General features: G+C 41.7%; 1 protein-coding gene across 1 annotated transcript in view; it reads left to right on the forward strand.

Moving 5' to 3' along the window:
• The window catches only part of CDH13 (cadherin 13), a 651,716-nt gene that overhangs the window by 382,723 nt on the left and 251,754 nt on the right, over positions 1-17,239 (forward strand). Inside the window, exon 6 of the mRNA XM_042438290.1 lies at positions 4,203-4,347. Within this exon, the coding sequence (XP_042294224.1) occupies positions 4,203-4,347 (145 nt within the window). The remainder of the gene's footprint in view (positions 1-4,202; positions 4,348-17,239) is intronic.

Here is a 17,239-nt window from a genome sequence, read left to right on the forward strand (position 1 = left end):
GGTTAAGAGGTGATATGATAGCCCTGTTTAAATATTTGAAGGGATGTCATATTGAGGAGAGAGCAAGCTTGTTTTCTGCTGCTCCAGAGAACAGGACACAGAACAGTGGATGCAAGCTCCAGGAAAAGAGATTCCACCTCAACATTAGGAGGAATTTCCTGACAGTAAGGGCTGTTCAACAGTGGAACAAACTTCTTCTTTGGAGTGTGGTGGAGTCTCCCTCCTTGGAGGTCTTCAAACAAAGGCTGGATGTCCATATGTCGGGGATGCTTTGATTGAGATTTCCTACATGGCAGAATAGGGTTGGACTGGATGGCCTTTGTGGTCTCTTCCAACTCTACGATTCTATGAAATGGATGACTCTGGGAATATAATTTCAAGTCAGCTCCAGTCATGGGGACTTTCTGGAGAAGGAGGAAGGAAGGAGCACTGTAAACACCTTGGAGAAATGGTGGGATGTAAATAGAATAACATAGGTCCAAATCCAATTACAAGAGTGGTGGAACCATGTGAGTGACTCAGAATGCGCCTAACACTCTCCATGTGAGAGCACAGTGGAACATAGGTGATGAGTAGCTGCTTTCTAGAGAGCTTTTCTATCATGGCTGATTTTCTCATCTCATCATGAAGCCCCTGATAAGCTTCAAAGGAAACCTAAGACGCCCTGGCATGCACTCTAAAATCCACTGCCTTGAAGTAGGATTCAAGAACCGTGAGCAAATGTGCTTTCAAAAGGACCAGAGACAGACAGAGGCGTACAAGCAAGTCTTGGTTTCACCCAACTTACCTGGGAGATCAGCATCAGCAAATCAGATTTGGAGACTAAGAATTTGCTGTCTACACACACACACACACACACAAACACACACTGCATGCTCCATTCCTTGGAGAGGGAATAAGCCACAGGGGGTCTGAAAGTGCTCCGTCGCCTTTGTTTATCCAGTTAATCTATTCCTTCTCAGTGTGCCTGATATTTATGAGTTATTTATAGGTTTGCAATGAACCCTACTGGGAGAGAATTAGGTCAGAATTCTAATTCCTTTGTTAAGATGGATAGCTTATTATCCCCTTTCTACTGTGATACATTACGCCTGCGTGGGCACTCGGCTATGCAAGGTTGGAGAGCTCAATATTTATGTTTTTAAGATGCAATCTGATTCCCTGTGTTACTACAGGAGCTCTTAACCCAGCCACGGTTCATTTTACATGGTGTATAACCCTCATCTGCAATTGAATCCCTACCCTGCCGTGTAGGTTATACGTCTAACAAGTTAACTCAGTACCGTTGGTGTGAGACTGCTTTACTTCTAATTGGCTTTGTAGGCTGCTTTTCTCTGTCCTCTCCTCTTCTTAGTACTTGAAGCGATTTCTCAGACTACAGGGGGTTTGCTACTGATTTGGTACTGCAAACTCTTCTGTTTGTCTTGTTTGGTAGGAAAATTGTAGTTGGTGGTAAGGAAACAAAAGCAAACAAATAAACTTCTGGTCACTGTGTGAAGAAGAGATTCCTGTTGACCTGCTCTTTGAAGAGGAATCAACAACTTGTCTTCTGAAAATACGGAGCTTGGAAAAAATACTTTGTTGGACTAGAGTTCTTAGAATGTCCCACCAACCCCAAATAACATTATCAAATGTATAAATCAGCCCAAATCTTACTATTAATTCCAACCAATGTACACTCATTCAACCAATGAACAGTTAATTTACCATATTACTGATCAGAGAATGGGTTGACTCTTGTTGGGACTAACAATTATGGTGGCTGTTCCTAGACATTAAGATTCCTGGCTAGGCTAGGATGATTTCCTATTTGATCTCCTTCTGCTGGCAATTCCAAATATTCTTATCCCATCAGTAAGGAGGCTAGGATGGCTTTTTCCTCATTGTTTATCCACCAGAAAGTTTTGCCAGCATCTGTGGCTGGCATCTTCAGAGAACGCCAGCCAAAGATGCTGGTGAAATGTCAAGAATAAACTCTTCTAGAGCATGGCCACATAGCCTGAAAAGCCCACAAAAAACCATGGATGCTGGCCATGAAAGCCTTCAATTTCACATTCAAAATGGACGTTATCAAACAAGGGAAATTAGAAGGATAATCCAATGGCAATCCAAACGCAATCATTGAGTTTCACGTTATTGCGTGATAGACCACCAGATGCAATTTTGATGCAATGGGAAGTCAGTCCGAACGCAATCATGGGGTTTCACATTATTGCATGAGAAGTGATCATACGCAATTTCGGGCAATGCCAAGCTATTTTCAGGCAATGGAAAGTCAGTTCGAAAACAATTAAAATTCACGTAAATTCGCTGAACTAGCGAATTCACGTGAATGCGTTCTGGCCCCACTTCCTTTTCATTCGAAATAAAGAGAAATGCCTCCTGTATAATAAACTCCATAGAGACTGCAAGCCTCCTTTGCACATGAGTTGCAAGAGAATGAAGGGCTGTGGCCTAGGACTTGCCTCAGGTCTTCCTTGGCTGCCTGAGTAGTCTCTTACCAAGATCTTCAACCTGAAATTAAATACATGTATACCACAGAAATTCCTCCCGTGTGGTAAACTCCAATGTATTTTTTTCAGTCTTGGGAAACCCTGATGAGAAGATTCCTGAACTGATAAGAATCTTTGCAGTTCAGGACTTATTCTGTGCAAAATTCAGAAGTGGTTCTTCTGTACAGAATATAGCATTATCTGCGCAGGAAATAGCATTTCTTCATAGAAACCTTATATTCTGCACAGAAAGTGTTGATTCCTGTACAGAAAATACTATTTCTGTGTAAAGTATCCAGGAGAGAATTTTGCGCAGAATATGTCCTGAAATGTGAATAGCCTCTGAAAGCTGTATGGGTTTCGAAGACATTCTCACAGTGGAAATAAATGGCTAACATTACTTGTTTGCTCCTTCAGGAAGATACTTAGTGAAGAATTACATCCCTGCATAGTGGTTTCTGGCAGAATTCCCCATTAGCTGTGACAAATATTATTCTGCTGAAGCCTAAAGCGACTTAAGCCCAAGCCAAAGCAAAGCCATCCATACACTCAGATATTTTGCCTGAGCAGAAACAACAAATTTGTCCAAGAATTTTGCTTCCGATGAATGATTTGTGGCCACTCTAGAGATGGCAGGCTGTGTATGCCTACCTTGCAGAATGATCGAACTCTTTCTATACTTTCTGGTTTTGGCAAGATATTTGAAGTCAACCTGGTTGACATATTAGAGCTTTAGAAGGCATTGAGGCATTGCTTCCCACACTTTAACACACACCTGTTTTTATACCCCTCTCCTTTTTTAAACTTATCATTTGAGTAAAAATGACTTCTGGTCAAAATCAGATTCCTTTTGCAGGGGCTGGGGATGAATATGTGATAAGCAATACTTACCTCCTGGTGACATTTCCATTTCAAAACTCATAATGTAAGTAGGATTTGGATCTGAATTGTGATTTGAGCCTAGCAATAAGTCCACTGAAGTCAACTTGTTAGTTTCCATTATTCCATTATTTACAAACTAAGGCTTCATGGAAGTGAAATGGGAGTTGTTTCCACATAACTTTTTAAGATGGAGAAGAGGGAGGTGCCCTTACATATTTTAAAAAGTGTCCTTTACACATCTTGGCTTGGGCTGATCCATAATTGGTACTGTGGCATCTGAAAGTAACCCAGGGGGATAAATCAGATAAGTATTTGCTCTAGGATAGAGTTGTATTTGCAGTGGTTCTCTCCTCTTTTGGTCTCCTAACAATCTATTTGCACAACTCAGTGTTCCACTATGGCCCATCTTGAAATTTATTTCGCGGTTCAATATGTTCCCCTTAAGTGTAATTATGCTTGACAAGAAAAGGAGGGGGAAAAACTTATTCTAAGCAAATATTCACTTCATTAGCATCAAATAGTGTTTTTCTTTTTCTAACCATTCTTCCCTTGTTGCATCCTCCAGCAAACTTGGCAATTCAGTTGCAAAATGCCCCAATGGGGATATCAGAATCTACTCTTTTCCCCCCACTTTTTGTTTCGATTGCTCAGGCTTGCAGCCATCCTGCCTTTAGCGCAGAGCTCATCCAGCTCGACTCCTAACCTTGCCGAGGGGGGAGCTTGTTATGGCAGAAAAACTGCTGATAACCAACTCTTCTTTCTCCCCGTCTTTGATGTTTTTGCAACAATCTGACTCATGTTGCTTTCTCTTTCTTTTTACATCTACAGCTCCAGGTGGAGATCACTGATGCCAGTGGGAAAAGCATAGAAGGCCCCGTTCCTCTAGATATTATTATTATTGACCAGAACGACAACCGACCACTCTTTCGGGAAGGGCCATACATTGGACATGTCATGGAGGGATCTCCTACAGGTAAGGCAATTTCAGATGGGCTATGACTGGTGATGGAATATATTTTCATGCAATTTGTATGTGTGTTCCTGTTTTGGAAAGCGGAAGTGATGGTTTTGGATGGACATGGCTTTATACTATATGTAAGGGATGGAGGACCGATGGGTCCTAGAGTTGCCAGGTCTAAGGATAACAGCTGAAGTATCAGGGCTTTTGTACTTCTCTAAGGTTGTATCTAAGGTTCAATCTAGACAACGCGGAAATCAAAATATTTAAAGAATTCCAGTATCTAGGAACAAACATTGACCAGAATGGAGACTGCAGCCAAGAAATAGGATTAGGAATGGGAAGGACATTGGAAAAGATACTAAAGTTCAAAGACATTCAGCTGAACACTAAAGTCGGAATTGTCCAGGACATTGTATTTCCAGTTACCATGTACAGATGCAAGAGCTGGACAGTGAAGGAAGCAGACAGAAAGAAAATAAACTCATTCAAAATGTGGTGCTGGAGAAGAGTACTTTGGATCCCATGGACAGCCAAGAAGACAAACAAATGGGTTTTGAATAGATTAGACGAGGGTTCTCCTTGGAAGCTAAGATGATCAAGTTGAGACTATTGTACTTTGGCCACATCAGGATCACTAGAAAAAACAATAATGCTAGGAAAGGTAGAGGGTGGAAGAAAGAGAGGAAGACCACAAACCAGATGGATAGACTCAATGAGGGGGTTTATGGGCAAGGGCTTGCAGGATCTGGGCAAGACTGTGGTGAAGGATAGGGATTCTTGGAGATGTCTCATCCACAAGTTAATGTCTACTCTGTAGAAATAATGCAGTTTTGACACCACTTTAAGTGCTGTAGCTCCATCCTATGGACTCTTGGGATTTATAGTTTTTAGGTCTTTCGCCTTCTCTGCTAAAGCATACCGAGGCCTCAAAAAACTACAAATCCTAGGATTCTGTAGGATGGAGCCATGGCAGTTAAAGTGGTATCAAACTGCATAGTTCTACAGAGTAGATGCACCCTGAGTCTCCAGGCTGAGAGACAAATCTTAGGGTGAGCAGGGCTGGAAGAGCTGGAACAAATTAGATATTTGTGTGTGAATTCAGTTTAATACCTAGATATCCATCAATACTTATATTCCCTGACGGCATGAGGGCTTTCTAGTTGAGGGTGCAAGACAACTGTATATGTTTTAGGCTTGTGTAATACTGGTACACCAGATAGACAGGAGTGAGGGGAGAGGATTAAACAAATGGAGTGGATAAGGGGAGAGGACCATTTGGATCATTGTCCTATTTGGAATGAAGCACAGAGTAGAGCAACCCATGAACCTTTCTGTTCTGCAAACCCTGAGAGTAGCAGCACAGGACTTGGAAAAAATCTCTCCAAGAGTGAGTAGCACCAACTGTAGTACAGAGTCCAGAATAACTCTCCAGCTATCATATATGCTGTAGATAAGGCCCCATAAGGTGTGAGCCTTTAGTGGGAATGGCATCAACTTTGATAGCTACATGGGACAATTTGTGGCGCATTCCCAACCCCCCCCCCAAAAAAAAGGCTTCCTCTGTCTACTACGGGCTTCCATTTCTAACAGCAAGAGATGCTTTATGGGAAATGCTTTTTTTAAAAAAGCAGGACAGATGTTCTGACACTTTTGCTGTTTTGTGGAATGACTCTTTGCCCCTCGTGATCAGAGGTCTGGGCTCTTTAATTAGAAAGGAAAGCCATAAAAGTTTGCTGAAGATTGCTGAAACCCACACTACAAAAGCAAAGTGGCCTCCCTCCCATTAATCAAGGTGTCACCCTTCCCCAAAAGGGATTGAAGATGAATAATATAGAACGTTGCTGCCATCTTGGGCCCAAGAAATAAAAGCAAGAAGCAAATGTTACAGCATGCCTTCCAATGTTTCACAGATGATAACTGGGACACATGTGGCCAAGCAACATCTGAATGTGGACAAGCTGGAAAAAAGTTATAAATAAAGAAGACACAAAAGCTAGTAGAGGCTGCAACCATTTAATTATTCATGAGTTTCAGGACAATACTATTGAGGGCCCAAATGGACAGGCCAAAATAAAGCTGTCACTTTGCAGGGTCACTTTGCAGGTGTGCTGTTTAAATGCTGCATGCGTCCTAAGAGGCTGGAAGCCGTGCCAAAGCCATGCTCCAGTCCTAAGGACTGCAGCGCAGCTTTGCCACAGCTTCTGGTCTCTTAAGATGTGTGTGTCATTTAAACAACTTACCTCCAAAGTGACCCAAAGCAGCTTGATTTTGGCTTGTCTGTTTGGGCCCTGAGATGTGCAACAGTTAAGAATATTGTTGTTTTTCAAAGATTCAACTGAAATAGAAAGGTCTTTTTTAGAAAGCATTTCTTGCTTGGAGTGCTCCAGACCAGCCCATAACCCTATCTATAGTATACCCACCTGTATAGTGACCTAACCTCCCAACAGAAGCTCTTCAGATAGAATAGTTTGGATAGCAGTCTTAGACTTGACTGGTCCCAATTAGAAGAGAGCAATTGAACCAACTGTTGGTTAGTCAACATGATTCTGTGGGTCTACTTTAAAGTCAACATGGTATGGTGGTTTGAGCATTGGATTATGACTTTGGAGAGTGGGGTTTGAATCCCTGTTCAGTCATGGAAAACCACTGGGTGACCTTGATCAAGTCACACTTTCTCAGTTTCAGAGGATGCCAATGTCAAACCATGTCTGAAGAAACATGCCAAGCAAATCCCATTATAGGTTTGCCTTAGTGTCACCATAAATTGGAAACAACTGGGAGGCACACAACATCAGCTCTAGATGAGATTCGCATTAAGATTCAAGCGTTCCTGATTCCTGACCCAACTTGAAGTAATTCTGCTGAACAGATCTCCCTCGTGAAGTGAGTTCATTTCATGCCTAGAGGCATCCATTTTCACTAATAACACCTTTAAAGAAATCCACAATTTCACCCACCAGCAAGGGCAATCCCTCAATTTCCCTTCATCTCTGCCAAAGGAACATAACTACGGAGAGCTAATCCCATAGACATGCACTTAGTATGCCCGAGGACTGCATGTATAATGATGTGGTGAGGATGTTATCGTATCAAAGATGAACGCAGGAGACTACTGGCTGTGACATCTTCGCGAAAGCCATTTCTCTGCACCCAGTGAAAGGAGAGAGATTGCCACATGCTTGCTGGACATGCTGATCTTTTTGAGAGTTTCAGAGTTCAGAAGCAAGCTGCATATTCTTTTTCTCTGTACTTAGTGTTGCTTAAATGATCGTCACTGGCATCTCATTTCGTTGGCTTCTGGCGGTTAGCACAAATGATTCCTCATGCATTTGACTTTTATATGCAACTTGTAACAAATGTTCCAAAGCCCAAAGGAGTTAACTTAAAAAAAAAAATCTAACAGCAGATAGTTAAAATTGCTCGGGAATTGCATTTAACGAAAAGAAAGGAAAAGATGGCATCTTGTTTCCCCATTAAGCCATAATAACCCGAGTAGACTGCAATTCCAGCTGAGGAACCTCCCAAAGCAGAACTGATAGAAAACGCCTGTAAATAATTAGCAGGAACAAAGGGACATTGAACATGGCACATGGCACGGAATTAAAAAGAGTAGCCTTAAGGAACGTTGGGTATCATAAAATGATACTGTAATTTGTAAAACTGAATAAGGAAACAGGGAAGGGGTTGGCATAATAGGGTGGTCATGTATTATGGATAACCACATGCTCACAGAGTTGCACATCACGTCATTCAAGCAAATGGAGGCAGTCTCCTCTAAGCAGAAACAGAATGTAAGCTTGCCTTCTTTCTACTCATTTAATGTGGTTTGATTGTTGGACGATGACTCTGGAAGCCAGGGTTGGATTCCCAGCTTGACTATAAAATCCATTGGTCGACCTTGGGCAAGTCATATGCTTTCAGCCTCTAAGGAAGGCAATGGCAAACCTCCTCTGAACAAATCTAGAAAACCCCATGATAGGTTTGCATTAGCGTCACCATAAGTCGGAAGTGACTGGAAAGCACACAACAATGACCAAACAACATATCCACTCCTCCTTTCAGGTCAATATCCAAGTGCATGGAAACAAACTCTTATCATGGGAATAGTGATTGAAAGGCACTAGCAGAGCTTGGGATAGTTTGACTCCTTGATAGACTCTATGAGTTGAAGTCCAAAGAAGTAGCTTTGCAAACTCTGGGCACTAGATAAATGTGGTGATAACAAAGCTGACATAGAGAAATGCATAATGTTAAGATTTTTTATTTTTAAAAAAACAATGAGCTATATAGTTGCTGCTATTCCAAAGATCATAGCGGTGAACAGCAAGTAAGCTAATTAGCAAGTAAGCTAATTTGCCCCCAACAGTCTGGGTACTCATTTTAGCGACCTTGGAAGGATGCAAGCCTGAGTCGAGCTCCCCCCTCTTTCTTTTATTGATTTGACAAATAAATACTACTACTAATAATAAAATTTTTATTTGTATCCCACCTCTCTATCAAAGATCATCGAGGCGGCTTACATATTTAAACTACATACAAAATCTCTATATCCCCTTCCCTCCCTCCCCTCCTTTGACAGATATTTGACTGTCAAGATTATGATAAGGATGGGCTTGTTGTTTTTGCTTTCCCTTTTCTCTTTTGCATGTACAATTCCGTCTTCCTTGTGATCACCGCCGGGGCGTAGGCAGGGAGGAACAAAAACTAGGGCCACTTAAGTTTTCAAATGACGAAAATTGCATTCAATTTGCTGAGCACGGCAGGATCTCTTCTAGTCTATGACCTGTGATTCTAACAACCTCGGGGAAAGCAACAGGGGGTTCTCTGAAGAGTTTTTGCTAGCCGGCGGATAGAATAGACACACTCCCTTCACCAATACAATGTACTTCCTGCAGAAAAACACATTTGTGGCCAATTTTGTTGCCTCTGGTACTAAACATGCAGATAAGTGTGTCCTTGGACATAATCCGACGTATTTTGATGATTCGTCTGCGTCAGCCTATGGAGATTCTTCCCCCATTGAAGAATCATGGAAACCCACTAGTGGACCTTGGCCAAGTCACACTCTCTCAGCCTCAGAGGAAAGCAATGGCAAACACCTTCTGAACAAAGCCTGCCAAAAAACCTCTGTGATAGGTTCGCCATACGGTTGTCATAAGTCAGAAATGACTTGAAGGCACACAAGATCAATAACCACAACAACACAAAATGGATCAATAATGAAGATCTAATCCAAGAGTAATAACAATAGAAGAAGTACAGATATTAAACTTCCAGTTGGCCAAACAGGTTAGAACTAATCAAATCCAATTACAAATTATAATTCTTCTTGTATTACCTATAAGGTGTCATTATTTATGCTCTTATATATTAATCTCCAGTATGGAGTGAATGCAACCCACTGATCTATAGAATCATTTTTCCATGTTTTGACCCATCTCTAGTTTCTTATAAAATGAACATGAATTAATTCATCATTGAATCATAGAGTTTTTTGTTGGAAGGCACGCATAGAGTCCAATCCCTGCCAACACCAAATTCGGTAGGTAAAACATCCATGACAACTATCCATCTAAACTCTGCTTTTAAACCACCTTTAAAGGAGGGTCCAGCATCTTCTGAGATTATCCATTCCACTAGTGACCACCTCTTACTATCAGAAAGTTCTTCCTAATGTTAAATTGTAATCCCCTTTCTTGTCTTTGAATCCATTTGTTCAGATTCTACTCTCAATAGCAGCAGAAAACATGTTTACTCTCATGTTCCACATGAAGGCCCTTCAGATGTTTAGAGATGGGTATCAATTATTTTCTCTATATTGGTTTTGCAATTAACATGGGCTTCACCTATAGGCTATCACCTTTTCTCAGTATGTAGCCTCATTCTTTCAATTGTTCTATCCTACTTCTTATGCCCAAAATACTCAGAGCGATGGCATCTATAACATCCTCCCTGCAGAGTTTTGTGAAAATAAGCAACAACTTGATTGATCAGTGGATAAAACCTTGTAATGACAGTTACAAGTAAATTACAGGCATGCAATTAGACTATTGCTAGTTCTAATGATGCTAAATTAAAACTATGAGTAAAAATATTCAGGGCAACATCAAAAGCAATTGTTTGTGTGGGTCGCAGGCTTCACAGGGAGTGTTCAATCGCTACAAGCACTTTTGATGTTTGCCCATAAAGACTGCTAAGTGATGAACTTGTGGCAAAGAAGCTATAGAAGCTGCAGGATTGCAAGATGTACAAAGGCATGCTTTCCCATAGAATCCTACTAGAGAATAGTTGGGGGATCATGTCTTGACTTGCCAAGAGCTTCGCCTTCTGTAAAGCTGAGCTGGGGAACCTCAGGTTTGAGGAGAGTTTTCAGCCCTGTAACACTGGGAGGACACAATACTAGGCCAAAATTTCATCTAAGTGGTTGGAAAATGGGCATTTTTAAAAAGTAGAATGCAGAGTTTGCCCAAGAAAGCCCTAAAGGCTCTAGATCCTGTCTAAACTTGGAAGCTAAGCAGGGTCAGCCCTGGTTAGTACTTGGATGGGAGACCACCAAGGAACACCAGGTGCTGCAGGCTATATTTTAGAGCACTGGTTCTCAAACCTTAGTCCTCCAGGTGTTTTGAACTTCTGCTCTCGGAATTCTTGATTTATGGCCAAGCTGGCTGAGGCTTCTGGGAGTTGATGTCTAAAACACCTGGAGGACCTAAGTTTGAGAACCACTGTATTGAGAGAAAGGAATTGGCAACACCACCTTTGAGCATTCCTTCTCTAAGAAAACCCTATGAAATTTATGGGATTGCTGTACGTCAACAGCTGACAAATATGCAGACATACATATGATACACATGGGGAGGGAGCTGCAATCATTTTGAAATGACAATTTCCATTCATAGAGGATTTCAAGTGAGTCAATTCACTTTTTATTCTCGGTACAAAGAGTTTGTAAAATGGAGCTTCTTTGTCAGAGGCTGTGCTAACTGGGGTATGCCTGTGATATGATTCTATGGAGCATCATTCCCAGGTAGGGATTTAGGGCTGGGAGGAACAGCAGCGAGCAGCCAATGTCTTCTGATAGGTCCACTGCAACATCCTTGGGCCATCGGTGGGAAATAGATGAAAGCTGCTTTTTCCATTCACATCCCTAGGACCATTCCTACCTTTCACTCTTGGAGCCATCAGAAATCCAAGGGAGAACTTTTGCATCCTCCTCAACCGAAATTACTCCCAGTAAGTCTTGGATGAAAATGAAATCATATCTCTGTTTGCATTGTCTGGATCTCCTGTATTAAAAACACTTCCGGCACAACCTGTTTCTCAGGCACAGAACAATCAAAGCAGCAATGTTTGGAGATCTGTTTATATTAGTCTGTTGGTTTGTTAATTAGGGGGAGAAAAGCATGTTCCTTAATTAAAGAACAAATGAATTTTTAAGGAAGCGTTGAGGATCCCCTCTGGGTACTAAAGATGGCTGGCTTCAGCAAGTGCGCATAATTCTGCAGTGCTTTGCAGAGAGAAGCTCATTTATGCCATGGCATGCTGGAAGAGGCTTTATTATCTCTCTTTAAGTATCTATTTGTGTGGACACTGAGGGACCGGATAGGATTTGAAAGAGTGGGGAAGGGTCATAGGGTTGAAATGCATCCCTGTAATGTACTAATTGAAAGTTGCATCCATGTAATTTCTAGACTTGAGACAATGAACTGGAAAGTGGACAGACAACTCATTTTGGCATGCAACACTGGGCATGTTCCCAGCCCTTGAACCATAGCATGGCTCCATTCCCTCTTACAAATAAATCGGTGTGCAATCCAAATCAATGGATCGATTTGACACTGGAGCATCTGTCCCGATCACATTTTCTCCAACAACATTTGCCCGGATTGCATTTTTTCCCTCTAAAATAATCCACTTGTAGTTCCCATTCACAAATGAATCGATTCAAAATTATTCAGTTCCAGCCAACCGAAGGGGAAATTTGAATCGATTCCGATCCGCATGTGGTTCTCACTTGCGCAGATCCAATTTATCAAAAAAGAAGTGGGAAAAATAGAGTTAAAAAGACATGGATTAAACGGGTCTAGCGCATGGCCCCCCTCTTGGAATCACTTCAGCAATTCGGATTAAGTGGGAACCAGAGTCATTTGAACCAGTTCAAACTGATTCATGATCCAGTTTAAAAGGGAATGAGGCCTATGTTGACTTGTGGAAAGAGGCCATTAAGCTCCACACTGGATGCCACCACATCATTGATCCGCAACCGCTGAAGCTTTAAAAATCCTTTAAAAATCTATACCTAAAACTAAACTAAGAGTAATTGCAAATGAGAACCATCATCTCATGAAATTCCATGTTTGGGGCAAACAGAGAAATAAACCCCAACACACACACACACAAACAGTCAATTCTTGCAGATGAATTATCCAGGTGACAATACCTAGAAATGAAAACCATTCCTTTTGGCAGAGCCTGAAAAATTACATAAAAGGGACAGTTGCTGAAATATGAATATGATGATAAGCTGACACTATGAATAATTGATCAGTGGTTCAGTTGCATTGGGGGAAGTAGACTTAAGCCTATGAAAGTTCATGCTACCAACTTCTTTCTTTTGCTCAGTTAGTCTCAAAGGTGCTACAAGATCCCTTTGCATCCAAGCTAACATGGCTAAGTCTTTGTGAGCAAACAACTTAACATAGTTTTGTTTCTTTCCCTCCCTCCCTTTCTTTATTCTTTACAAATAATTGCCAACATGTGAATAATCGTTGCTCATTTTTCAGTGTGTTGATATGTTAAGACAATCTCAAAAGAGGTGTGTCTGAGATGGATCGAAGAAGGGCTTTTCTCTGGAGGATCACAAGCCCTTATATTCCTCTTGTGGGCTTCTAAAGTGGCCAGAAAATCATGGCAGGCCAGGTCCTGTAGTAGATAAATTTTCTTCACTGCATCCAATGGGAACGAAATGAGAAAATGCCTATCCATGGGTAGGGGAAAGAGTATCATTCCTTCATACCTCCAATGTATGAATTTTACTGGTTTGCATTACCAGGAACTTAGGACCTGGCAGGTTCTCCCCAAGAAATCGTCTTCTGCCCTTCCTCCAGATTTCTGTGGTAGACATTTGAGCCTTGTTTCTCCCTCTTTTTGGTTGTTCATGGCTGATACTATAAGTCATGAGACTTTGGTTGCTGGCCCAGCTCTTATTTCACTGCAGATCCCTTTGGTGTTTGTACAGGACATCATAAATCTAAAACACACAGATGCACAACCTGAATTCGCAAGCCATCAATTTAGTGCCTTGGTTTGCAGACAGGTCGGTGTTATTTCAGGCCTCAGCTTTGCTCATCTCCTCCTACTTAACTGGACATAAATCCCACCTTTGTGCTCTGGCCTTATAACAATGGAGAGCCATTTCATGTGACAGCAGCAGGTGGCTGGTTTCGACTGGTGCTGAACGTTCAGGAAAGGACAATGTATAAATTGTCAAGTCAGGTGTCATAAATCTGCCATCTGAAAAGCTGCCAGTATCAATCAATAGAGAGATTTGTGCCACCTTTGTTACACATATGCCCCCAAAAGGGAGGAAGGGATGGAGAAATCTTAGCTGCCTTACAGATTTTCTGTTCCTTTCTTCTCTATATATTTTTTCTAAAAGGAAGAGTCAAAGATTGATGTGGTTCTGCCATTTAGAGTTAAGCTGATTTCTCTAGAGTTATTTGAAAAATCGAAGGAAAGACTCTGGTCTACAATTACTTGGTGAATAAATGGTAGTAATGGCCTTGGTAAGAAACCCTTCTGAATTTCAGTTTTTGCAGACTCCAATATGGACATGTCTCCATGTCAGGAGAGTGGCGAATCCACCCTCGGCTTTAGATCAGTGATCCCCAAACGTCAGTCCTCCAGGTGTTTTGGGCTTCAGCTCCCAGAAGCTCCAGCGGTTAAGGGTTCTGGGAGCTGAAGTCCAAAACTTGTGGAAGACCAAAGTTTGGGAACAACTGCTTTAGACCAACTTTAAAGGAGCTATTTCAGAAAAGAGTAAAAAATAATAATAATCTGAAAATCAAAGAACTGTATTTCAGTTCAGTGGGAGGCAGTGAATTTGTTTCTGGGTTTCTTCCAAACTTTAAGGAAGTCACCCAAGGGTCAGAATTTGTTTTGGGACTAGCTTTCTTTACCTTGGATCCCTCCGGTGGCAGCTGGGATCTCCACTACTCAGTGGAGCAGTGAATTTGCTCCAGGGTTCATCACGTTGGATAGCTCCAGTAATGTTTCATTCCTCACTGATAAGGAAGCCACCAGCTTCTATGAAATGCCTGGATGAGGGGCAACTGTACTCATGTCCTGCTAATGGAATTCCTGCATGTTTTGGTAGAAAATAAATAGATTGCTGAACTACTGTTGTTGGAATCATAGCTTCCATGGGAAGAGGTATGTCAAACAGTAGGATTGCTTGCATGCCATTTTAGTCAAGTCCAGACCCCAGAGGAGAGTCTTTATTTAAGTTAGAGGAGTGGTTCTCAACCTTTGGCTCTTTTTAAGGTTACGATTTCAACCCCCAAAAGTCCCAGCTAGCTTGCTCAACTGATCAGGGATTATGGGAGCTGAACTCTAAAGTGCCTGGAAGACCCAAGGTTGAGAACCACTGGTTTATAGGGTCCTCGGGCAATGTTTCAGGGAAAGTAGCTTAAGGATGAGCTTCTGTGGTATACAGGTATGTAAACTCAGGTTGAAGATCTTGGTAAGAGAGTACTCGGGCAGCCAAGGAAGACCTCAGGCAAGCTGTTTACACAAGTCCTAGGCCACAGCCCTTCATTCTCTTGCAACTCATGTGCAAAGGAGGCTTGCAGTCTCTATGGAGTTTATCATACGGGAGGAATTTCTCTTAATTTTGAATGAAAAGGAAGTGCGGCCAGAATGCATTCCTGTGAATTTGCTAGTTCAGCAAATTTACGTGAATTCGAATTGCGTTCAAACTGACTTCCCTTGCCCAAAAATAGTTTGCCATTGCCCAAAATTGTGTGTGATCACCTCTCACGTAATAACATGAAACCCCATGATTGCATTCGGACTGACTTCCCATTGCCCGAAATTGCGTGTGGTAGTCTATCACACAATAACGTTAAACCCCATGATTGCGTTTATTGCCATTGGATTATACTTCCAATTTCCCTTGTCTGATAATGTCCTATGTCCTTTCTACTGTCTTACATCTTCTGCCTTCTAGCTCCTTCCCTTCAGAACCAAACAGTGGCCTTCTGTTGGCCCATTGGTTTCTCCCATATCAGAGGCTTTCATTGAGGCCAGGAGCTTGTTCTCATTTCTTCCTGAGACCAGGGAGCTGGGAACAGGGAAGGTATCTTCTCTGGTGAGTCTTACTGTTCCACAATTATATAGGCCTTTCATCTGATCCAGCATTGTATGGTCTAATCTGGAGGAAAGGTTTTGGTCTATGACTAAGGTTAGCATTGGTCTACTCACTGCAACAACAAAGCATAAGGTCATTCCAATATAATGTAAAATAGACTAAAGTCCAAGCACAGCAATCAAAGTCATTTGCAGATATGACAGTAAGATAGTTATATTGTATGACCAAAAAATTGGAAGCACATAGAAGATTGCTTCCTACAAAATAATGCAAGGGCATTTGTTTTGATAAAAGTCGGCATTAAGAGGAATGCTTGTTCAACAGAATTTTGAAATGGAGTACTGCAAAAACCCACAATATTAAAAAAGAAAAATGACCTCCGGTGACTCGCCCATATCTCATGGGAGATGTTCGGCATGATGGATGATAGATTTGTTCTTGATGTAGCAAATCAATATATCTTTATTTGTAGAAAAAAACTTTAAAAGTGTAATCAAGAAGCTTTGGCAAACATGATTTAATGTTTTCTTCACTAGGTAAATATCAGGTTCTCCTGCTGTAGTTAAATGTTATCAGGCCTTCTAAAATCTAAATCGGTGAACCCACAAAACACTCTTCCCTGTGCAACTGCTAGCATTATCCCCATGTATACCTTAATAGATAATACATAATGCATGTCCAATGAAAGGACAAGCATCAGGCCCTATGGATAAAGTGTTGGATGTGTTTAATTAGCTCATTTATTATAATAGCTTGGTGTTTAAAAACAGAGGCTTTCTGCTTCAAGAACTCATAAATAACACACACATACACACAAAGCCTTGGAAAACAGTACTGGAAGAAACAGCAAATAATGAGTGCATTTCTTCTCTTCTGAAAGAACATTTGCTGTGGGTTTACATTAGGGGTATTTGGAAAATTCATTTAGTTTGCATTTTAAGAGATTAGCACTTCCTGGAGCGTAATGAAGACAGTGGTGGGTGATGCCATCTAGGTCAGTAGGATTGCAAATCCACTCTGGGAGTTTAGTCTGAACTTTAAAAGAGCTGTCCAGTGTGCTCATCATTATTTGCAGGAGAGATTCAACCCCTTGCTTAAGTTTTTAAAAATTTGGACTAAAGCCTGGAGCAGATTGCTGCTCCACTGAGATGGGAGACCTCAGAAGCCCTAAAGCTAACCATAGGGGGGATACAAATGGGTGTCTCCATGTCGCAAGTTTTTGCCCCTCCTTAGTGTTGTGCCAGCCGCACAGTGCAGCCCCGATGTGCCCCCTAAAAAGGAGCTACTCTAGGCAGCTTCTTTTTAGGGGCATCATTATGGTGCTTGTGTGCCATGATGCTGCCACTTCCACCGAGTGCCGTTTGGGCACTTAGGCACCCATGCATCATCATCACATGCCCCGTGTGGACAAGGTCACAGCAATATGGCACACAGGCACCGAAAGTAGGGCTGGGCGCATGTGAATGCCCAGTCCTACCAAGCCATAATTTTTGGCCCCAGGCCAGCACAAAGTGCCAGTCTGTACAGGGCCATATTCCC

Source organism: Sceloporus undulatus, chromosome 8, assembly GCF_019175285.1.
Source record: "Sceloporus undulatus isolate JIND9_A2432 ecotype Alabama chromosome 8, SceUnd_v1.1, whole genome shotgun sequence".
Lineage (NCBI taxonomy): Eukaryota > Metazoa > Chordata > Lepidosauria > Squamata > Phrynosomatidae > Sceloporus > Sceloporus undulatus.